We start from the raw sequence: 24,522 nt of genomic DNA, 5'->3' as shown, positions 1-24,522 counted from the left end.
CACCCCCCTTTCTAAATGCTGGATCCGCCCTTGTTGCTTTATGCTTTTTAAAGAACAATTGTGTTCTTCACATCTTGGCTATTTTAGTGTGAATTCTAACATTTTTAAGAACTTATTATAATAATATTTTTTAATGTAAATTATGGAACACAATCATTAGTAAGTATAAACAGCCAACGTGCTTTATCAGTGTTTTACACGACGCAGACTGTGTGGCCAGTATGCACAAATGCATAGAATGGATGCATAAAAAATATATGTTGCGTCTTGAGGGATGCACAATATTATTCATTAAATCAAATTCTTGATAAGAAATATATAGTTCAAGTGATTAAAGTAACTATCCTATCTTACAGTACAGTACACTACACCATTTCACAACTTGACAGGACTCTTATATTTCCTGAAAAGGACCCTTGAAATTAGTAATTGGGGGTCCCCTGGACCCTTAGTTTTGTAGGTCAAGGTGCAGCCTTGTTTTATTTAGGTTTGATACTTGATTGGCATAACATTGTAAAAGAAAACAGCTTTGACAACTGCAGCAGTTTCACACCTGGTTTTCTAGGGCTTCAGTCCTACCCCACACTGAAGCAAGTTACGTATGGCATCTCCTTTGGCAAGTGACTTTGTTCAAATATGCCTCTATTCAACCAGCAGTGAATGGGTACCCGGTAGGAGGATTTTGTAATGTGGCTGTTAACCGTCTAGCACCTCAGCTTGGGTTGTATATACTCCCTAGGTTGGTGAGCATGAAAATTGATTGTACACTGATCAACTCACGGACCTGGGAAATAAAATGTCACTTTGAGCATCCTTTAGGGTATGGAAGTAGGTACATTATTTTTATCATTATTATCATTATTATTATTATTATGAAAATAGGTACATTATTAATATTATTATCATGATTATTATTGTTATTATTTATAATTATTATTATTATTTATTTTTTATGGAAATATATACTTCAAAGCAACTCAAAAATGCAAATTCACATAAATATTTGGAAAAAAGGGTACTGCCTATTCATACAAAATATTTGAGGAAAACGGAAATAATCCAATAAGAAACTGAGAGTGCTCTTGAATGATCTAAGAATTTCTATAACCCTTCATGACAAAACATCGTTTCACGGAGAAACAGTGACAATCTTCCCTACTCGTCAGAAAGGATTAAGATAATCTGAGGCCATTGTTATCCACAAACCAAATTTGAGAAGGGGATTCAATATAGGGGTAAAAGATTAAACTTTGCCTGAAGCAATGCTCCTCCTCTTACAACCCAGTATTACTACGAAGCAATTCAGTCACACACAGCTCATGACACAGTTAGTGAATGAATACACCACTCCTTTCTACGCCAACCACAGCGTCTCGAAAACACACCACCCCTAACATACCTGACCGATTAAGTCACTGTCGTTCTGTTACATGAAAGTTGCAAATTTTGACAATTTGAGCCATAAGTAATTCATGCATGATCCCCAAACTTATGCATTATGGTCTCGACGTTACAAAAAAAGTTTGCATAGTTTATAAAGGCCAGAAATAGCTTGGTGTGAGGAAGATATATGTTATGTAAACACCAAATTTAGGGGACCTCATAAACATTCTTATCACATCTGAATGTTATGTGTGTATTTGAAGAGAGCTGATATCATTTAATCACCTGGTGATATATATGTATATATTGCGTTAGTGTTGCCATATTTACTCACGTGTCATCGCATATGACAACACATTTCGTGTGCAGGACTCGATACCCAAACAGGTACATTCAGAATTTTCAAGTGCATACGACAATAAATTACTTCATATGTCAATTTGGCAAAGGTAGGCGTACTTCTGGTACAAAACAGAATACACGTGAATGTATCGTTGTTTTGTTGACGCTAAGTATGCCAACAAGTTTGAAGAAAATAATCTACCTGAGACATTTGGGACAGTGACGTTCAGATCACGTCTGTGTCAACTGTTTAATGTCATTATCAACCATACTGTATGTATTTAAATAACATACCACTCCGATTATGTCAACGTTTATTTTCATAACAGGATATTTACACTAGCAGATACGTAGGTATACGGACGACAGGTAGGCCTATGCAAAGTCGTGGTCAGTTGACTTTTGGGGCCAACCCCTTCCAACCCAAACCGGTAATTTTACCAGTGGTGTGTCACACATGAAAATGGCCTTACCTCTAACAAGATGGCATGCAAACTGTGCCATACTTGAAATAGTCTCCTCAGTAACGATCCAGGTTCGCGTTAAGCCATGTGTCCATACGACGGACGAAACACTCCGGTCCTCTCGTACAAGACTATCACACAAACATTCGCAGGGTCACGTGATCAACCTGAATTAGGATGCTCCCCTCGACATAATCCGTTTCACAATGTGGCGCCGATTCAAAGGCTGGACGTGTTTAGGAATGCGGTGTAGCCTTTCACAGGTGGAAATATTAACAGGTGTATTAATGGCTCCTGGACAATGGCACAGATGGATAAGACGTACAATATGCGACCTTTCCCAAGGAGCAGAATGTGGTAAAACGGTCATAATTTTCCGGATTTGTGATTTTAACACGTCATTTGATACACCGTATTACATCCTGCTGTTTTCAACCATTAAATCAAAACTTTTCAAAGCATTATTGAATATGAATGGCGGTGAAGCTTAAAACTTATACGATCAGAATCTTTTTGCGAAATAAAACCCACTATTATAACCACATTTTTACTCCGGTAAAAGCCTTTCAGATTTAGGAACCGTATTATGGCAAAACTTTTTTTAATTAAAATGTTTTTAAGAGATTAGTGAGTCGTATTTATAACATCAATATTTCATCAGTTTCTGTCAAATATTTTTACGTTCGAACGTACGTACGTATGTATGTATGTATGGAAATCCGATATAGTTTAGTCATGTAAATTAATGATTGAACTAAACTAACTAAACTAACTTGAGTTTTACATGTTAGCAGGCTTGGACAAACGCCAATGCGGGACACCAAAAACGTTCTTCACAAATTCTTTCCATATTGTATACTTGGAATCAAACCAGGGTTTTTAGCCTGACAAAAACCACTTTAATGACGAGGTCAGCCCACTGCTTCCATACTAGTGAGTGAGTGAGTTTCGCGTCGCTTTGAATAGTATTCAGTTATACCACTGCGTGTCACTTAATGTGAGAGGAAAGCCCGAAGTGATTCAGGTCTCAGACGTTTTCCACTTTGGTGAAACCCACGAGCACGGGCATGGTGCTGGCAAACCTGGAAACATAATCGCGCGGACCGGGATTTGAACAATCATAGGTTTCTTGGGTACTCAAGGGACACAACCCTGCACAGCGAATTGCGGCGCCTTTAACACGTGTCTAATTTGATTGGGGTGGGTAGCCCATTGTTTAAAGCGTTCGTCGTCTCGCGTGAAGATTCGGGTTAGAAAAGTCTTCAGCAACCCATGCTTGCTGTGCTTGTCGTCTAACTATATCGGGATCGGGTGGTCAGGCTCGCCGACTTGGTTGAAGCATGTCATCGATCCCAATTGCGTAGATCGATGCTCATGATGTCAATCACTGGATTGTCTGGTCCAGACTTGATTATTAACAGACCGCCGTCATATAGCTGGAATATTGCTGAGTGCGGCGTTAAAAAACAAACAAACGAAACAAAAATCGTTCGATTCCCAACACGGGTACAATATGCGGAGCACTTCTCTGGTGTTCCGCGCCGTGGTATTGCAGGAATGTTGTTAAAAACGGAGTTAAACCATACTCACTCTCCAGTGGTGGTCACATAAATCTACACTCGAGTGCTACACAGCTGGAAACTAGATCTCCCACATATCATATGTTCGTCGTGAGAGTCAGATACCATTAGATCTGGTTACAATGTGCGACCTTGTTGCCAGAGTGTCATCGTGACCCAAGCATGCGCATTGTTGTCATGCTATCACCCACTCGTTTGTATCCTCCAGATAGAACTGTAAGGTTGTTGCTACATTTTATTATCCACTCTTTAGGATCTTGTCTCTTATATATACCTGGGGGAACGGGTGGCCCAGTCGTCTAAGGTGCCGCGATTCGCTGTGCAGAGTTGTATCCCTTCGGCACGCCAGAAACCTATGATTGTGGGTTCGAATCCCGGTTCGCCCCGATTATGTTTCGATGTTTGTCAGCACCATACCCGTGCTCGTGGGTTTCACCAAAGTGGTAAACGTCTGAGACCTGCATCACTTCGGGCTTTCCTCCCACATTAAGCTGACACGCCGTGATATAACTGGAATCCTGTTAAAAGCGGCGTTAAACCCAACTCACTCACTCACTTAAAAATACCTTGACAAAAAATATGCGAAAAGTCACAAGTCTACAGCTCTTTGGTAAGTCCAAATTTCTGAAAATGAAGAGATGTCCTTGGTTCGTTTCTATGATATTAAACTTAGCAAACTTAGCAAAAAGAAATCTAAAAATAATTTAATTTAAGAGAGTAAACGTTAGTCTAATCGGGATTAATTATGTCATCGTGTCCCAATTGCGTAGATCGATGCTCATGATGTCAATCACTGGATTGTCTGGTCCGGACTCAATTATTTACAGGCCGCCGTCATATAGATGGAATATTGCTTATTGCGGCGCAAAACAACAAACAAACAGTATTTTCTAGTTATAGTGTTCAAATATATGGTCTAAAGTTCTTAATTGAAGTACTTCTCTTGCGTGTATTGTATAAATCGGTTTTGTGTTTCTTCTGTTTGAAAAATACAAGGATCGGTGTTTTATGTACGCTGCTAGTTTGACGCAGTGTGGATGATATTTAACGGACTATTACGAGGCCCAGCAACATAATACACCCTTTGCAGTAAGTCAAGTTATCAGAATCATACATATATATTTAAAAACCACACCCACCAATAACACAATTTCATGCACAAGAGTCTACAACGGCCCATTGATTCAAACCATTTTGTGAACGGTTCGAACTTACATAAGCAACATTTATATCACTGAAGCTTAAACATGTAGTATTGTACTAATGCTTTCTCAAAAAAACGTTTAAAAGCTTTCATAAAAATCGTTCCACACAAACTATTCACCAAACAACACTGTGTCTTCAATAGCTCGCCCCTCCATATATACATAACTTGCTTGCCTTGACAAGTTTAAAAGATAAGAAAATATTGTGCTCGGTACACTAAACTTCGTTGGCTCGTCATGAACGACCGCTTTTCGTAGTGCACTAAAACGCCGCGTAGCGTGACCGCAAACATTCCGTTGCCAGTCAAGCGTAACTATCCGAAACTGACTATAGCGTCGATTGTGGCGTAGTGTATGGGACTTCAATCTTCCATTGTCTATCTCAGCAATGTTCGGTCCTGTGGAGACGGGCTCGTGAGCGGTGCCCGTTCGTGATTTACTCAAACGTAACAATAGTTGTATGACAGTTACATGTATTCATTATAAAGATACCATAATATGTCTGAACATATAAGAAGACACGTACGTTGATGTTTTGTCAGCGTACTTTGTGAAAAAAATGTTTTGGATATGTAGCAAAGAACAAATAGCACAAACCGACTCTGCAAAGAATAATTACCCTCTTTGATTTTTAACGACTTTTTAAACATATAAACAGATTGGTGTACTTGTGTGTAAGATTATTATATTAAATTATTGAATTATTTTATGGTCTCTGATGTCATTAGACATATTTTCTTTGACCACCCTCAAGTATTTCTTTAGAGTATATAAGGCTCTTCTTTTACTCGTTTCAAAAATCATTTTTAGATCAATAAATAATAAGAACGAGTTGTCCCTATAAGATACTGGAGTCCTTTGTACTGTCCGCATATTTAGACTTGCCTACAGTACTACTATACACCCATGGACTTATCATTCAGTACAGCCTTGGAGCAAGGCTATATTTTCTTCTGCGCAATACCTTAGCAACCTAGTCCAATTTTAAGAATATTAAAGATTTGGTTATGGTTTGTTGTTTCATGCAGCACTCAGCAATATTCCAGCTATATGACGGCGGTCTGTAAATAATCGAGTTTGGACCAGACAATCCAGTGATTGACATCATGAGCATCGATCCATACAATAGGGATCGATGATATGCATCATCAACCAAGTCAGCGAGCCTGACCACCCGATCCCGTAAGTCGCCTCTTACGACAAGCATAGTCGCCTTTTACGACAAGAATGGGTTGCTGAAGACCTATTCTACCCCGGAACTTCACGGGTCGAATATTTTAGAGAGTAATCAAGTAATACTAGAAGACTGGAAAACCTAATAAAAAAAACATGACGCACAAAAAATGCAATTACTTGAGTAATCATTGTAAAGCGCCCCGTGTTTTGTTGCACAAAACGTACACCTAGTCTATCGATGGTAGCACGGTCTGAGTGAGCAGCATTATAAATGACAAACCAGTGACATGAAATCCGCATTTATAAAGCGGAAGACGTCCAACCGGGAGACCTGGTCAGCGGCGCTACACATGAATATACTATTCCTCGGTCAATGGATGACACGAATTTCATTCTCAGCTCCATGGGGAGTATACGACAGAAGCTGGCTATGAGGAGCTAGAGGTTTAGTCACATTACCATTCCAAACTACCGGGTACCCATTCACTGCTGGGTTAACATATGCATATGTCGAATAAAGGCATGCACTTGCCGAAGGTGTCATATCCTATGAACCATGAGTTGAGGTGAAATGGGGTTTAACGTCGCGTCCAAGATTATTGCACTTATATAGCGACGTGCATGTACGTGTGTGTGTTTGTGTGGCTGCTTGTACTAGTCCGGACTGATGCCGATATATAGTGCTAGCACACTGAGATACCATGCCTCAGTTTAACATGAATACCCCACTCAGACACAGTATACTGACTCCGAGCCGACCAGTCCTTGTTTTAGCCCCTTAATGCCGAGCGCATGACCGGGTAACAACAAGTACCCTCTTTTAACGTCTTTTGGCTCTCCGGCGGACGCTCTACCACTAGACCACGGAGGCGGTCTATGAACCATGAGCACCAGTGTAACACATGACCAAAGCCCTGAAAACTCTCAGGAGTGAATCTTACAGCACAGGGTCACCCATCCAACAATATGAAAACCTTATTCATAAGTTTGCTTTCGTTTGTTTGTTTGTTTGTTGTTTAAGGCCGCACTCAGCAATATTCACCAGACAATCCAGTGATTTATATCATTATCATTGATCCACGCAATTTGGAATCACTGGATTGTCTGGTCCAGACTCGATTATTTAGAGGCCGCCGTCATATAGCTGGAATATTGGTGAGTGCATCATGGGTGAATACAGCTCCCCCCCCCCCCTCCCCGTATCCGCCCATGGGTATATATCTTTGGCTCGCAGTAGCGACATGTAGAAAGTCTAACATTAAACCATGAACGGATATGAGAGGGGATACGGTAACCGCAGCTGTGCTTTCTGACCTTGCGCTGTACACACGACCCCGTGGCACCACGCCAAAAGGAAAAAAACCCGTTAATACTAATTATATGTGAAGTGACCCACATTAAATAAAACAATCATCACTGTGCATGTTGTTATTTAATAGCCACCAAGCAGTGTAATAGTAATAGACCAACGGTGTAATATTCTGGAGTGGGTGAGAGGAATTGCTGGTTTTTGTGTTCGAGACAAAACACCTGGTGTCCCCCATCGTGATGCTGTTGGAATAATGCTTAAAGCAGCGTAAAACAATATTCACTCACTTACTCACTATGCTTGCCGTAAAAGGCGACTATGCTTGTCGTAAAAGGTGACTATGCTTGTCGTAAAAGGCGACTAACGGGATCAGGTGGTCAGGCTCGCTAACTTGGTTGATGCATGTCATCGATCGCAATTGCGTTGATCGATGCTCATGTTGTCAATCACTGGACTGTCTGTTCCAGACTCGATTACTTGCAGACTGCCGTCACAAAGCTGGAAATATGCTGAGTGTGGCGTTAAACAACAAACAAACAAACAAACAAACTAGTAATATGACAATCTTGTATCTGGATGATTGTATGTGAAGTGAACAATGACATTGTGTTGCAGGACCGAAGTCATGTACATGCACGCGCACGTGTGTGTGTGTTTTAGCGTGCGTGCGTGCGTGCGTGCACGTGTGTGTGTGGATGCTCGTACTAGTCCGGACTAAAGCCGATTTTATAGTGCTGACCCACTGAGATACTATGCCGCAGTGTAACACGAATACACCACTCAGACAGCATACTGACTCTGAGCCGACCAGTCCTTGTTTTAACCCCATCATGCAGAGCGCCAGGCATGGTAACAACAAGTTGTTGATTGGTTGGTTTGTTGTTTAACGCCGCTCAGCAATATTCCAGCTATATGACGGCGGTCTGTAAATAATCGAGTCTGGACCAGACCATCCAGTGATTAATATCATGAGCATCGATCCACACAATTGGGATCGATGACATGCATCAACCACCCGAATACTACCTTTTAACGTCTTTTGGTATGACCCTTTTGGGGATCGAACCACATACCTTCCCCTCTCCGGGTGGACGCTCTGTCCACTACACCAAGCATGAATCTCGGGTAAAACAAACATCGTCATTTTCTTCTTGGATCGGTCTGCGCAAGCTCCACCAGCGCATTCAACTCGAGTTACCAATCAATGTTTACTTCGGGCGACCGTTTTCGCTAACTGGTTGGTTGGTTGTTGTTTAACGCCGCACGCAGCAATATTCCAGCTATATGACGGCGGTCTGTAAAAAATCGAGCCTGGACCAGACAATCCAGAAATTGATCAAATGAGCATCGATCCAAGCAACTGGGATCGTTGACATGCATCAACCAAGTCAGCGAGCCTGACCACCCGATCCCGTTAGTCGCCTTTTACGACAAGCACAGTCGCCTTTTACGACAAGCATAGTCACCCTTTACGGCAAGTATTGGTTGCTGAAGACCTCTTCTACCCCGGAATCTCCACGGGTCGATCCCAGATTGTATTTTAAAACATATGCGCGAAGTGTATCCAAATCCACAGAACAAAACCTACATGGGACAAGTGTGGATCTAATGATCAAACTCAGTTTTGTGTGTGACAATTCTGTGAAAGAAAAGGAAATCCATAATAAAAGTTGTCTTGGAATCTGTGTATTGGTGTTATCGTTTATCGTAAGTACAGTATTATCTACATATGTCTAATGTAGGTCAAAACAAGATTTATAAATATACTCTGATTATTCTGTGGTATAGATGTGACTGTTGAATGCTAATGACCAAAATCAAACAAATCGACATCTATCTAGCTGTAATTTTCGGATTGAACTGAAAGAATCTTATCGCTAATACTAACGTAATTAACGTCAATTTCGTATTTATGTATCGTTAGTGTTACATTAACTGAAATCTAATTCTACTTTGCCAGTGGTATCGAAAACATTTATATATATTTTTTAATCTACGTTCGAAACCTCTAAACAGAAATCACTATAGGAATTACTCCTCTCTATCATGGTCAAGTCAGGGATCAATGACAACGCGTACGTTTGCTTTAATATCTTCAAACCGTACATTTCACCATAAGTCGTAATACTAATCATTATTTGGCAAGGGAAAACTCTATCGCAAATAAACTGTAAGCATTTTTCAGACGGTCTCCCCTAGAGAAAATTAAGCGAGCCATGCAATGTTTACTTTTAAAGCAAACAATCTACTTTTAAATATCCAAATTTAAGAAAAAAAACACTTGTACTTTCTAAAGTTCAACCCTCAGATGTTCTCCATTGTAGTCCATGACTAGAAGGAACCAGCATATCTACATATTTTACGAACGCTTCATTCAATTACATGACCTGTGTGCGCCATACAATGTCTGTACGTTACCTTCGCGACCCCGGGGTTGATATTATGAACAACGAGCCACGCCTCCGGGAAACGATGATCCACCTTGGGAATAAGAAGTCCTTATAAATATAAGTCAGTCAATGAATGAAGATAACCAGTCTAGACTATTGACCGAAACTGATTCCATTTGGCGCAAAGCGCAACCAGCTGGAAAAATTATATGAATGGACCCCTGGAAAACATTGAAGTGAGTGAGTTTTTAGTCACATCAGCAATATTTCAGCCATATCGTGACTATCAATAGTTAAGCACAATCAATACAATTGAACTTATATAAAAACCTGTCAACGAAGGACAGTAAAATTACTAGACTTATCACAGAACAAGTTATAAAACTAGTACGGAATCATTAAAAAGAAAAGCACTATATATAACGATACAAGATAAAAACGGGCTATAGATCGCCAGCAATTGAAGGTAGATCACCATACTAGGGACCATGGGGACTTACAGTACTTTTGCTTCCTGCATGGACCCCAGCAGGATTTACATCATCCCTTCAAGTGTTGGCGATTATTGGCAGAGTTAGCCTAACACATTAAAATGACACATATTCTACCATTAAAAACGTGGTAGTTCTAAATTTACTTTGAAAGATGTGGAACTTACATATCCTCTCAGGGGGACAATAATTTTACAGTATCTTAACCCCCTTCGAGTGAAGACACCAGGTGTTCGAATTGTCATTATTCAAACTTCAAACAAAAAAGACATCTTGACATTTTTAAGACGAATTCCAGCGTTTTTATTATCTATTCTACAACATTGAGAGCAAGACATTTAATAAGAAAACAGTTTTAAAATGTCTAACTCACATTTCACAGATAATGGTATATATGAAAGAAACATCCTACTTGCCACTGCAGCCTGATAACAGTGAGTGAGTTGGGTTTAACGCCGCTTTTAACAGTATTCCAGTCATATCGCGACGTGTCAGCTGAATGTTGGAGGAAAGCCCGAAGTGATGCAGGTCTTAGACGTTTACCACTTCGGTGAAACCCACGAGCACGGGTATTATGAAACATAATTGGGGCGAACCGGGATTCGAACCCACAATCATAGGTTTCTGGCGTGCCCAAGGGACGCAACTCTGCACAGCGAATCGCGGCGCCTTAGACGACTGGGCCACCCGTGCCCCCCAGCCAGATAACAGCTGAGACTGGGCGAGAAGACAAGACGGCCAATGTTTGTTTGTAAGATTATGACATTCTGTAAATCACTGGAATGTCTGGTCCGGACTTACAGACCGCCGTCATATAGGTGGAATATTGCTGAGTGCGACGTGCGAGTGCGAGTCTGCAGCAACCCATGCTTGTCCTAAAAGGCGACTAACGGGATCGGGTGGTCAGGCTCGCTGACTTGGTTGATGCATGTAATCGATCCCAATTGCGTGGATAGATGCTCATGATATCAATCACTGGATTGTCTGGTCCAGACTCGATTATTTACAGACGGCCGTCATATAGCTGGAATATTGCTGAGTGCGGCGTTTAACAACAAACCAACCAACCAAACCAAATTATTTCGATTATGACATTGGTGACTTTATCGTGGAGAAGGTTCCAATTCAAGGTGACATCATTCCGACCGTCAACTCGAATCAACAAGATGGGGCCTCTCTTCCCGCCCTTGCAAGTGCAACAGAAACTTTGACAAATTCAGTGCCGATTCTTGGGATTTGTGGATCAGTGTCACAGCCAGATTTCATTGTGGAACCAGATAAAGGCGAATATGTCTGTTCACACTTCTTTTGTCAACCATGCGTGACACAGCACAGATAATCGCAGTGAGGGAATGGTGCGGCCATCATGTTGCAGAAATTCGTAGATTCGAAAACAGCGCTACCAATACTTCTGGACTGAGCTAGATAGACGAGGTGTTTGGAGAGATCGTAGATACTCGGCCTTGAAGAAACGGATATTAAATGTTGCAGCAGATGGAGGATTGGCGTGGAGGACAACACGGGAAAGGGATCCCAGATTGATTTGTTTGTTGGTTTGTTGTTTAACGCCGCACTCAGCAATATTCCAGCTATATGACGGCGGTCTGTAAAATAGTCGAGTCTGGACCAGACAATCCAGTGATTAACATCATGAGCATCGATCCACACAATTGGGATTTATGACATGTATCAACCAAGTCAGCGAGCCTGGCCAACCGATCCCGTTAGTCGCCTTTTACGGCAAGTATTGGTTGCTGAAGACCTCTTCTACCCGGGATTCTCCACGGGTCGATCCCAGATTGTATTTTAAAACATATGCGCGAAGTGTATCCAAATCCACCGAACAAAACATACATGGGACAAGTGTGGATCTAATGATCAAACACAGTTTTGTGTGTGAAGATTCGGTGAAAGAAAAGGAAATCCATAATAAAGTTGTCTTGGAATCTGTGTATTGGAGTTTTCGTTTATCGTAAGTACAGTATTATCTAGATAGGTTTAATGTAGGTCAAAACAAGATTTATAGATATAATCTGATTATTGTGTGGTATAGATCTGACTGTTGAATGTTAATGACAAAAACTAAACAAATCGACATCTGACTGATCTAATTTTCGGATTGAACTGAAAGAATCTTGTCGCTTATTCTAACGTAATTAACGTCAATTTCATTTTTATGTATCGTTACTGTTACATTAATTGAAACAGCTGCTGTTCTGCCGTAAATATATACACCACAATACACTTTGACAACAAATGCATTGAATGTACACATGACCATGTGCTTTGCTATTTATACCGCAACCCTAAATAAGCTCCGCCCACTGTGATTTCTGCAGACGCCAAACCCGTGAAGATCCGGGGTAGAATAGGTCTTCAGCATCACATGCTTGCCGTAAAAGGCGACTGAGCTTGTCGTAAGAGGCGACTAACGGGATCGGGTGGTCAGCCTTGCTGACTTGGTCGCCTTTTACGACAAGCATGGGTTGCTGAAGACCTATTCTACCCCGGATCTTCAAGGGTCTTCACTCTGGGGTAACATGCTGACGTCGATGAATTATGTACTTCGAAGAGTGTAGTTAACGCCCCTTGACCTGACGTCACTTCAGTTTAAGTAAATCCTTGCTTGCATATTGATTGCTTCTTAAACACGTTTAGTGACAAGCAAACACGTAGAGCAATTCCGTTCAAAAAGCCACTAGAGCTAATAAGACGAAACAGTCTGTTCGATACTGTAAATTGTGTGAGTTAATATCGAAGGTCGTATCAGCAACGTTATATTTAATGGAGCCGTGAACTATGAAAGCTAAACACGTGTAAGTAGTTTCAGATGTGTACGGTGCATCACAAAATTCCCTAAAGGCTGAAGCTCATATTGATCATTGATAGGGAGTATTGTCCCCTACCCGTCAGTACACATTCTTACAGTGCGTTGTTAACAATGATATTTTCAACAATAACGTAAACAGATAACGTCAATGCACGGCAATGACAGAATAACAAAGGTATTGCTTGCACGAATGGGCGTAGAAGTACACCATTAGATATATTCTCATCAGTGTCAGATTCAGAAAGGCCTGGACGGAATGTATAGGATCAATGCAAGCGCTGTTGGATTGGAGCAAACAACTTACACGGCTCCATTGTGTATAGCTTGATACTTGAACAGTTGAGACTGAACAAGACAACATTATAATGCGAGTGAGTGAGTATAGTTCTACGCCGCCTTAGCAATATTCCAGCAATATCACGGCGGGGGACATCAGAAATGGGCTTCACACATTGTATCCCTTCGGGAATCGAACCCGGGTCTTCGGGGTGACGAGCGAACGCTTTAAACACTAGGCTACCCGATATCCCTCACATTATAATGTAATCTTCAACATTATGGGTGAGTGTGTGACTGGATTTCAGGTGAATGTTTAACTTCCCTTTAACTGTTTTTCAGGAACAAAACTACGGAAGCACATTATGACCATGCCATTTTTTTATTATCTTGAGAATTTAAGATACTTAGTTGAACATTCAAGAAATTAAGTTGAAAATTATCTTGAAAAGCGTCTTATGCTATGTATGACTGAAGCCCATTAGGACTGCACCATCTTTTTATTATCTTTAAAATTCAAGATACACGGTTGAAAATTCAAGATATTTAGCTGAAATTTCAAGTACTTATCTTGAGAGTTCAATGTTTTAAGTTGAATATTCAAGATACTATGTTGAACATTGAAGATAAGGTGAATTCAGCAAATGAGTGAGTAAGTGAATGAGTTGGGCTTTACGCCGCTTTTAGCCACATTCCAGCAATATCACGGCGGGGGACACAAGCAATGAGCTTCACACATTGTACCCATGTCTGGAATCGAACCGGGTCTTCGGCGTGACAAGCGAACGCTTTAACCAATAGGCTACCCGACCGCCCCTTCAGCAAATGAACTTCCTAAGACTTCGCTTTCTGGTTTGAGCTGGCACTGTTGCCTGGCAAGAACTTGAATTTTCAAGATAGAAACTTGAATTTACAACATAATATCTCCACTTTTCAAGATAACATCTGGAATATTCAAGAAATTAGTCATTTTGTGTGCCCCAAATTGGTCTCCGTAAAAAGGTTTCACTTCCTGCTTTGTGCCAACACTGTTGCCAGAAAATAACTTGACGTTTCAGAATAAGAACTTGAATTTTCAGGATAGCTTCTTAAATTTGAAGATAAAATTGGTTGGTTGGTTTGTTTGTTGTTTAACGCCGCACTCAGCAATATTCAAGCTATATGACGGCGGTCTGTAATTAGTCGAGTCTGGACCAGACAATCCAGTGATTGACATCATGAGCATCGATCCACGCAATTGGGACTGATGACATGCATCAACCAAGTCAGCGAGCCTGACCACCCGATCCCGTAAGTCGCCTTTTACGACAAGAATAGTCACATTTTATGGCAAGCATGGGTTGCTGAAGACTTATTCTACCCCGGATCTTCACGGGTCTTCAAGAAAAAAAAATGTTGTGGAACTAAGTGAAAATACATCACAAAGTGACAGGTCGTAGTCTTGGATGAAGCCCACGAGCACCGGTTGGCCCATCACATACCAAGGATCAGAATCAGGGCGAATATGGGACTCATGGACGTGAACGTCCGAGAGACGCATCTTTGACATCGTCCTTGACATCGTCATCCCAGCAATACAAGAGTAGCATATCCGTCTTAACACATCACGTCCAAGGCGACTATGCTTGTCGTGAGAGGCGACTAACAGGATCGGGTGGTCAGGCTCGCTGACTTGGTTGATACATGTCATTGTATCCCAATTGCGTGGATGCTTGTCGTAAGAGGCGACCAACGGGATCGGGTGGTCAGGCTCGCTGACTTGGTTGCAGCATGTCATCGATCCCAACTGCGTGGATCGATGCTCATGATATCAATCACTGGATTGTCTGGTCCAGACTCGATTATATACAGACCGCCGTCATATAGCTGGAATATTGCTGAATGCGGCGTTAAACAACAAACCAACCAATCAGCCAACATCGCGTCCAACTGATGAAAACATACATTGTCAATAAAAATAAGTAGTGTATTAAACACATATACATTACCCAAGCTCATTTAATTGGACCAAGCAAACTGAAAGTACATAAGTTCTGTACTGCAAGGAGATGCTTAGAACATGTGCACGATTAAAAAGAATGAGGTCAAAGCGCAAGTACTATAGGCTGGACAGTCCGAGATACTGTCCACATTCCAAACGTCACTCTACTCCTTGGGAGGGGCCTGACGTTAGCAGCGGGTTCGTTATTCGTTTTTGGAATAACGAAAAACAAGCCAGCACCGGGTTCGTTATTCAAAGGCTGTATATTAAACAACCACAGTAATGTGGTGACATATACTGAAACTCGAACACGGTGCTGGCTTGTTTTTCGTTATTCAAAAGAACTGAATAACTAAACAGCTTTTGAATGATGATGTAAGACGAAGCTCCTGTCAAATAATAAATGGGTTTCAGTGTATTTTACCACATTACTGTGGTTGTTTAATATACAGCCTTTCAATAACGAACCCGGTGCTGGCTTGTTTTTCGTTATTCAAAAGAACTGAATAACTAAACAGCTTTTGGATGATGATGTAAGACGAAGCTCCCGTCAAATAATAAATGGGTTTCAGTGTATTTTACCACATTACTGTGGTTGTTTAATATACAGCCTTTCAATAACGAACCCGGTGCTGGCTTGTTTTTCGTTATTCGAAAACTGAATAACGAATAACGAGCCCGCTGCTAACTTCAGGCCCCTCTCAATGAGGCGGTCCCAGAATAGATTCTGCCCCAGTACATATGGAATAGATGTCATCAGTAGTGAGTAGTGAGGGTTTAACACCGCTTTAACAGTATTCCAGTCATATCGCGGCGTGTCAGCTTAATGTAGGAGGAAAGCCGGATGTGATGCAGATCTCAGACGTTTACCACTTCGGTGAAACCCACGAGCACGGGTATGGTGCTGACAAACCTAGAAACATAATTGGGGCGAACCGGGATTCGAACCCACAATTCTAGGTTTCTGGCGTGCCCAAGGGACGCAACTCTGCACAGCGAATCGCGGTGCCTTAGACGACTGGGCCACCCGTGCCTCCAGATGTCAATGTCAATTACAGTTTTCCAGAGAGCCCGATTCACTCCGTAGTGTGAATTTGAAACAGATACATCTGTCAATGTCTTGTCAAAGGCGCAGCAATTCGCTGTGGTTTAAAATGGACACGTTGGTTTACATTTCATTGTGTGTTGTATTTCCAACATCAGCAGCAATAGCTAATAAAGTGAGATCTAGAGTTTAGAATTATCATTCCCTGTTTGTTTTTTTATCTTTATTTTTTTATTATTACTATTTTCGAATCTACCATTCATTTTACGAACAATAATGAAACAAATTGCTGATGAAATTGTCAATGAATGTACGAATATTTCCTACTTTCATTACTTAATGAATATGTAATTCACTACAACCATATTTGATAAATTGATGATTACTTGTTGGATGAACAGACCCGTGAAGACTCGGGTTAGAATAGGTCTTCAGCAACCAATTCTTGCCGTAAAAGGCGACCATGCTTGTCGTTAGAGGCGACTAACGGGATCGGGTGGTCAGGCTCGCTGACTTGGTTGATGCATGTCATCGATCCCAATTGCATGGATCGATGCTCATGATATTAATCACTGGATTGTCTGGTCCAGACTCGATTATTTACAGACCGCCGTCTTATAGCTGGAATATTGCTGAGTGTGGCGTTAAACAACAAACCAACCAAACCAAACCAAAGCCACTTGTACTCGTTGGAGTCGCCTCAGATAATATACCGTGCCACATGCTGCAATCTGCGCCATCACCCCCCGACGGCTCGGGTCGTGCTCTAAGTGCCTGGTTCCGATGTAACAGTAATATAATCCCATATGCCCTTATCAATATGTTATTTCGCACAATGTATAGCCATAAGGATCGTTACAACCGATGTCATTCCACCCGTCAGCATCAGCAGCAAGACAATGTTCAATACCTCCAACGTTGTTTGGCTTACCCGTCTTCCAGTCCGCGAACTCAAACAATTTGCCGTTGCCCCAAACCCATTTGCCTTCCACCTCTTCATCCGTGCCATGAACATACGCCGATGTCGTTGGATCTCCTGCAAATATATCAGTGCATTGTTTTCCATATTTTCCGAATCTCCATTAAAATATTAATTGAATCCGATTTCGGACTACACTCATTAACTTTAAATCTCTAGAGATTCTGGTTCAAGGCAAGGTCCCACTTAGCCTATTCTTGTTATGACTAAATGAATCCATGCTTGCCGTGAAAGGCGACTATGCTTGTCCTTAGAAGCGACTGACGGGATCGGGTGGTCAGGCTCGCTGACTTGGTTGATGCATGTCATCGATCCCAATCAGTGGATTGTCCAGAGTCGATTTTTTACAGACCGCCGTCACATAGCTGGAATATTGCTGAGTGCGGCGTTAAACAACATACCAACCAACCAACTGAATGAATCGGTAGTCAGGCTCAGGGACTTTGAAGACTGTCTGGCATCACATTCCTGTGATACAGTGCTGCTCTTAATGTCGACCAAATGGGTTGTCAGGTCAAGACTCGATCACACACAGGCCGCCGTGACATGGCTTCAATACTACTGGTCGGTACTAAGCAATATTTACCTCTCATAGAATTACTACCGTATTAAGGCGACTATGCTTGTCGTAAAAGGCGACTAACGGGATCGGGTGGTGAGGCTCACTGACTTGGTTGATGCATGTCATCGGTCCCATTGATGTCATGATGTCAATCACTGGATTGTCTGGTCTAGACTCGATTATTTACAGACCGCCGTCATATACTTGGAATATTGCCGAGTGCGGCGTAAAACAACAAACAAACAAACAAACAAACAAACAAACAAACAAAACAAACTACCGTATTACATCTGTGATGTTGCTGGAATATTGCTGACTGCTGATTTTAAACTCAAATAAGACGTACCTTAAGGCAAACAAATACTCACCGTGTATCTTGAGATACGTTTTGTAGAGATTACTCTTGCTCTCAGAGTCCAGCATTGCGAGTTGCTTTCCCCTGGCACTACAGACAGTGATAGCCTGAACGAGACTATTGACGTTACCCTGTACCAAGTCCAGACAGTACTGTGTGTGCCTTCGCGACAGCAGCGTACATATTTCCCTGGTATCTGTCGGAATAAATTAGAGGATTGGTTGGTTGGTTTGTTGTTTAACGCCGCACTCAGCAATATTCCAGCTTTATGACGGCGGTCTGTAAATAATCGAGTCTGGACCAGACAATCTAGTGATCAATATCATGAGCATCGATCCACGCAATTGGGACCATGTCAGCGAGCCTGACCACCCGATCCCGTTAGTGGCCTTTTACGACAAGCATAGTCACCTTTTACGGCAAGCATGGGTTGCTGAAGACCTATTCTAGCCCGTTGTCTCCCAACGTTATTATCTTAAGCACAAACCTCAAAAGTTCCTTGTTTCTTAAACGTTTTGAATGTGTTTAAAATAAAAATGTGTATTATGTGAACCCCAAAACATATTAGAGTCATGGCTTGCAGTTTTGCTATGGTGTGAAATGCAAACAGAAATATTAATGGAACAGCCACGCCCGTAGTGTATTAAAATCGCCCATTTTGCTCACATAATTATACATTAAACTTGATGACAATTGTGCTTAGTGTGTCAGGTCCGGCGGAAGGTCCGGGGTTCGATCCCCAGCCGTGTCATACCAAAAGACGTTAAAAGATGGTACTTGTTGTTACCCTGTCTGGCGCTCGGCATTAGGGGGCTAAAACAAGGACCGGTCGGCTCGGAGTCAGTAAACTGTGTCTGAGTGGGGTATTCATGTTAAAACTGCGGCATGGTATCTCAGTGTGCTAGCACTATAAATCGGCATCAGTCCGGACTAGTACAAGCAGCCACACACACACATATACACGTGAATGCACGTCGCTATATAAGTGTAATAATCTTGGAGGCGACGTTAAACCCCATTTCACCTCACTTCACCTCGTCTCATCGATGCTCATGATGTCAGTCACTGGATTGTCTGGTCCAGACTCTATTATTTACAGACCGCCGCCATATGGCTGGAATATTGCTGAGTGTGGCGTTAAACAATAAACAAACAAACAAACATTTGCGACATCTCCGAAACGCCTGGTTCTCGGTATAGATATTTATCGGCAAATATGATTGAGTAAGACATCAACCTACCGCAGCTTGGACGTCCATTTCTTCGAACACGGCACTGTTGGAACTTGGAACAGACATGGTTCGTACACACACCTGCTGTCTGAAAAACGACACAACAACTGGTAAGATGGACCCGTGAAGAAGAGGGTTAGAATTGGCCCTCAGCAACCCATGCATGTCATCGTATCCCATTTGCGTAGATCAATGCACATGGTCTTAATCCTCTAGACTTGAGTATTTACAGACCGCCGTCATACTGATGGGCGCGGCGTTAAACAACAAACAAAACAAACAGACAACATGGCCCTTCAACACCGTTGCCCATAACGTATACTGGTATTGTGAAAGTTGGACAGTATCTGTAAATTTAATTTAGCAGGTGGTATGTCATTTTCAGTTTTTAATAAACTGTATGATAATCTTGTTCAGCCTATACTTTCGTAGGGTTCGGCTATCTGGGGCTTCAAGCAATTCAGATGTATTAATTCTGTTAAAAACAGCTGCTCGTTTCTTCCTTGCGGTTAATAACAAAACTCCAAATCTATCAGTCTGTGGCGAATTAGGATGGACAAGCCCACTTACAAAACAGTTTTTGGCGGCGAATTTAAGCGGTCGCTCCCAATAGACTTCTTTGTTGGATTAGAAAATGGTCTACACAATTCCGTAAATCCTGGGTAAACAATGTTTTGGATTTGTTTAATACTTTAGATCTAACTGTCTCTGACGGTCTGCATTTAACCCAATTCGATTTTACCCGTCTAAAATATAAGTTATTAGCCTTAGATGATCTTAATTGGTATTCAGAATTGTGGAATTATAGAGGTTTACAAAATGGAAATAAGCTTCGTACTTATCGATTGTTCAAACACTCGCTGTCTGCTGAACCCTATGTTACATGTATTATGAACAGGTCTCATCGTAGTATCCTAAGCAAGTAACGCTGCGGCACATTACCCTTACAAGTTGAAATTGGTAGATTTGCTAAACCTATCACGCCTTTACAGGATAGAACTTGTAAATTATGTACAGCTGTAGAAGATAAGATACATTTTCTCATTACCTGTTCATTTTATTCTGACTTAAGATATGATTTATGGTCGAGAATTATAAAGTCTGATCCTATATTTATTTCATTTTCTCCTGTGGACCAGACAGTGTCCTTAATGAACTGTAACACATATATAAAAACTCTTGCTTCACTTTTTTCAAAAACGTTTGCGCGTAGGTAACATCTCCTTACTTTAAACTGTAATTCATTTTTATGGGGTTTTGGAATCCTATAACTTATAATTCTTTTATATAAATAATGTTTTTCATTGTCCGTTGTGTCTCATCGGCCTTTTATGGCCTGATGTGGTATGTATTTACGCAAGTTGTTTTTTTATGTCTAATGTGTACACATACAACATGTGACACATAAATAAAATATATATACTGAAAGGTAAAAGAAACGTCACTCCTGAAAATACTGATAAAACTTAACAGACACTGGCAGTTACATGCTCTGTGGTCAATAAACTCATTTATCGTTCTACTGCTTCTTTTTGTTGCCTTAAAGTTCATTTAACAATTGAGTTTAAAATGGAATGCTTTGCCCAAACGCAGCCTACAAAAGTGCAATGGGATTCAGTTGCGGAAATGTCTTGTTAAAAACATGATGCACGTGCATATCGTGGATGGTACGCGTATAAAAGACACCCAAAACTGTAAAGTTGGCTTTCGTTATTTCGATTCATCAGCCATGCCAAGATTATCAGGAAATGAAAGACAGCAAGCGATCGGAAGACTGCAAGCAGGCCAGAGTGCACAGGTCGTTGCAAATGCATTCAATGTCAACGTCAGAACGATATATCGTTTGCAACATCGCCACAACACCAACACCACCGACGAACGACCGCGTATTGGTCGTCCTAGAGTCACTACTCCCAGACAAGATCGGTTCATGATACGCCAACATCTGCAGAACCGATTCCGAATGACCACGGAAACAGCTCGGCAAACCATTGGCAACCACCAGCGTGCCATCAGTGATCGTACAGTCCGACGTCGCCTAACTGCCAACAACATCTCGTGCCACCGTCCTGCTCGTGTACCCATCCTGAGAGATCGTCACCGACAGGCCCGACTGCAATGGGCCAGGCAGCATCAATGGAGAAGAATCATCTTCACTGATGAAAGTCGCTACTGTGTTTCAACGGTGGACCGCAGAGTCAGGGTCTGGCGAAGAAGTGGCGAACGTTATGCTGATGCTTGTGTTATGGAACCAGACCCTTGGGGCGGTCCAAGCATCATGGTTTGGGGTGGAATCGGACTGAACCAGAGAGTGGGACCTGTGGTCTTTCAGAATATTGGTCCATGCAGGGGTAATGGCATCACAGGTCTCCGCTACATTGACCAAGTCCTCAAACCCCATATCGTGCCTTTTTTGCCCGTCATCAAAACCACACCTTTCAGCAAGACAACGCCCGTCCCCACACTGTCAGAGTCACCAGGGACTTCCTCCAGCAGCACAACATCCAAATCATCCCTTGGCCTGCCCTCAGTCCGGATTTGAATCCCATTGCACGCTTGTGGGATGAGATTCAACGCCGACTCAACGACGTACGCCCAAGGCCGACAACTGCAGCAGAACTGCGTGTAGCGTTCCTGGGCCCATATCCCAATGACCTTCATCAACAGGCTAGTCCACTCCATGTACAGGAGATGTGTGGCTGTAGTCAACGCCCGTGGTGGCCACACCAGGTACTGATTTTGAACCCCCCAGCTGTGATGTCTTTTGGTGCCTCCCCAAATTTACAATTCGCAAAAACATTCCCCAGACTGTTAATTTCATGTGGGTCAAACACTGACTTTCTCCGATGTCTTTTCTTACATATATAAGCATTTGAAAATAAAGATATTTATATGATACATCCACATGGCGTTTCTTTTGCCTTTCAGTGTATTATATGATATGATATGATATGATCGAACTCTATATGAAAGTGAAGTAGCAGGGATTCGTACCTATGAATCAGACCCGTGACGATCCGGGGTAGAATAAGTCTTCAGTAACCCATGCATGCCGTAAAAGGCGACTATGCTTGTCGTGAGAGGCGACTAACGGGATCGGGTGGTCAGGCTTGATATATGTCATCGTATCCCAATTGCGTGGACCGATGCTCATGATGTCGATCAGTGGGTTGTCTGGACCAGACTTGATTATTTACAGACCGTCGAAATATAGCTGGAATATCGCTGAGTGCGGCGTTAAACAACAAACCAACCAACCTATAAAGCAGTAGTCAGTAGATGCAATGTAGCATAAATCAGCAGCACATAGCCATGGCGTGGCAGCTTTGGTGTTTCTTGGGTCTGTGTATAAACTACAACTACATACAATACATACTGACTTTAACAGTAGCTTTTGGCAGCACAGCACTTGAATAAACTGATCAACACTTACCTTCGGCCACAGAGCAATATTGCCGTATATGAAGTCTGGATTGTCTTCTACGGACATCTCGTCAGTAGATTCCATGTACAGGGAACAGATTCTATCACTGAGTCCGAAGTCAAACGCCTTACAAATGCTGAAACTGAGACAGTCACTGGCGCATCTATACAGGTCAGATTTGGGGGTCTGTTGAAAACGTGAAGTTTCTCCTATTATTTTCCCAGTAAGGTTTGCAGAATTACAGAACGCTGTCGAATATGGTATCAGAAATGCCAAGAATGGAACGACAAATGGTGTCGGCATTGTCACTGATATAACAACAGTCAGCTAGCCGAACCACACCCACCCACAGGGATCCGACGAGGCAAACTGACCCTGCTGGTTAAACGGGATAATATTTCAGCGTGCGTAACGCGGAATTAGCGCTGTGAGAAGCCGCATGTATCCTTTCTGCGTTCGATAATTTCTTCATCGTTATACAAAAGCTTACTATGGATTTTTTAAATCTGAATCAATTGTTTTGTCGACAAAAATAAATACGTTTGCCTTCATTATACACTTCAGATGCATTTGCTACACGTTCACCATCGACCATGAACAATTGCCAAAGGAGATACATAAAAGCCATAACCGTCATGGTAAAGCCTTGCCACTATTGTGTAGCTCACTGGCAGTATATCATAATAAATTGTTTATCATTTGTAGTTCGATTATTTTTGAGAGACACAACAGAAATTATCGAACAAGACGTTGAAAGTTATTAGAAATACTTCAGCAAATTTTGCTGATCGATGGGGCTGCAAACATTAAAAGCCCACGGTACCGATTAGAGATGATAGTCCTTGATATTGCTCTGAAATGTTTGTGTTACGTGTTGATTCTGTACGTAAAAGAACTTAGTGTGAAACCAACAAACAAACAACAGATGGTACACAATTAACCTCTTGGTCATATAATAACATATGACTGACTAATCTAGTGTTGACAATAAGAACCTTCGTCACTTAATAAAATACAGTAAACTACGTTTATAACGAACACGCTTGTAACGAACTGACGGATATAACGAACTGTTTTTTGGTCCCGTCCATATGCCGTATATATGTTGTGAATATGCTTATAACGAACTACGGTTATAACGAACTACGGTTATGACGAACTACGGTTATGACGAACTAAATTTAGTGGTCCCTTTGAGTTCGTTATAACCGTAGTTTACTGTATGGCCAAACATATTGTGTACCACATGGTATTAATTTTGATCACATCTCTAAAATCAGTATGGATGCTGTCGGAGCGTATGACAAAAGATGGGCCAAATAAACCTGATGAATGAATATCTTTCTTTCTTTAACAGAAACTGAAAAAGACAATCAGATTTGCAATAAACCAAGGGCTCCCACTGTCAAGGGCTTAAATTGTATGCAAGCATCCTTAGATTAAATGAACTTGATAAAGTGACATTCTAAATAAGGCCACATATAAGGCATTATTTAAT

The 24,522-nt window shown here is 41.6% G+C and overlaps 2 protein-coding genes across 2 annotated transcripts in view; both read right to left on the bottom strand.

Annotated features, from left to right (window-relative positions):
• LOC139459882 (protein crumbs-like) overlaps window positions 1-2,333 on the bottom strand; it is a 134,522-nt gene extending 132,189 nt beyond the window's left edge. The window contains exon 1 of the mRNA XM_071241596.1: window positions 2,199-2,333. Within this exon, the coding sequence (XP_071097697.1) occupies window positions 2,199-2,229 (31 nt within the window). The 5' untranslated portion in view covers window positions 2,230-2,333. The remainder of the gene's footprint in view (window positions 1-2,198) is intronic.
• A 14,842-nt stretch (window positions 2,334-17,175) lies between these two features.
• LOC139459222 (uncharacterized) lies at window positions 17,176-23,327 on the bottom strand. The gene is made up of 4 exons (XM_071240677.1): window positions 23,034-23,327; window positions 19,610-19,688; window positions 18,382-18,564; window positions 17,176-17,508 (listed from the first exon to the last, which is right to left on the bottom strand). Exons 1-4 carry the CDS (start codon window positions 23,325-23,327, stop codon window positions 17,288-17,290), a joined length of 777 nt encoding a protein of 258 aa, XP_071096778.1. The 3' UTR covers window positions 17,176-17,287.
• Window positions 23,328-24,522: the final 1,195 nt, after the last annotated feature.

Source organism: Haliotis cracherodii, unplaced genomic scaffold, assembly GCF_022045235.1.
Source record: "Haliotis cracherodii isolate W230 unplaced genomic scaffold, xgHalCrac1.p SCAF_13, whole genome shotgun sequence".
Lineage (NCBI taxonomy): Eukaryota > Metazoa > Mollusca > Gastropoda > Lepetellida > Haliotidae > Haliotis > Haliotis cracherodii.
The sequence above is the reverse complement of the archived record's forward strand: the minus strand, read 5'-3'. Positions and strand labels throughout refer to the sequence as shown.

Coding starts and splice junctions, on each gene's coding strand:
- LOC139459222 (XM_071240677.1), bottom strand. CDS start 23,327: ATGCCGACACCATTTGTCGTTCCATTCTTGGCATTTCTGATACCATAT. Junction 19,689..23,033: donor ATATTGCTCTGTGGCCGAAG/GTAAGTGTTGAT, acceptor GTCGTTTTTCAG/ACAGCAGGTGTGTGTACGAA. Junction 17,509..18,381: donor AACGTATCTCAAGATACACG/GTGAGTATTTGT, acceptor ATATATTTGCAG/GAGATCCAACGACATCGGCG.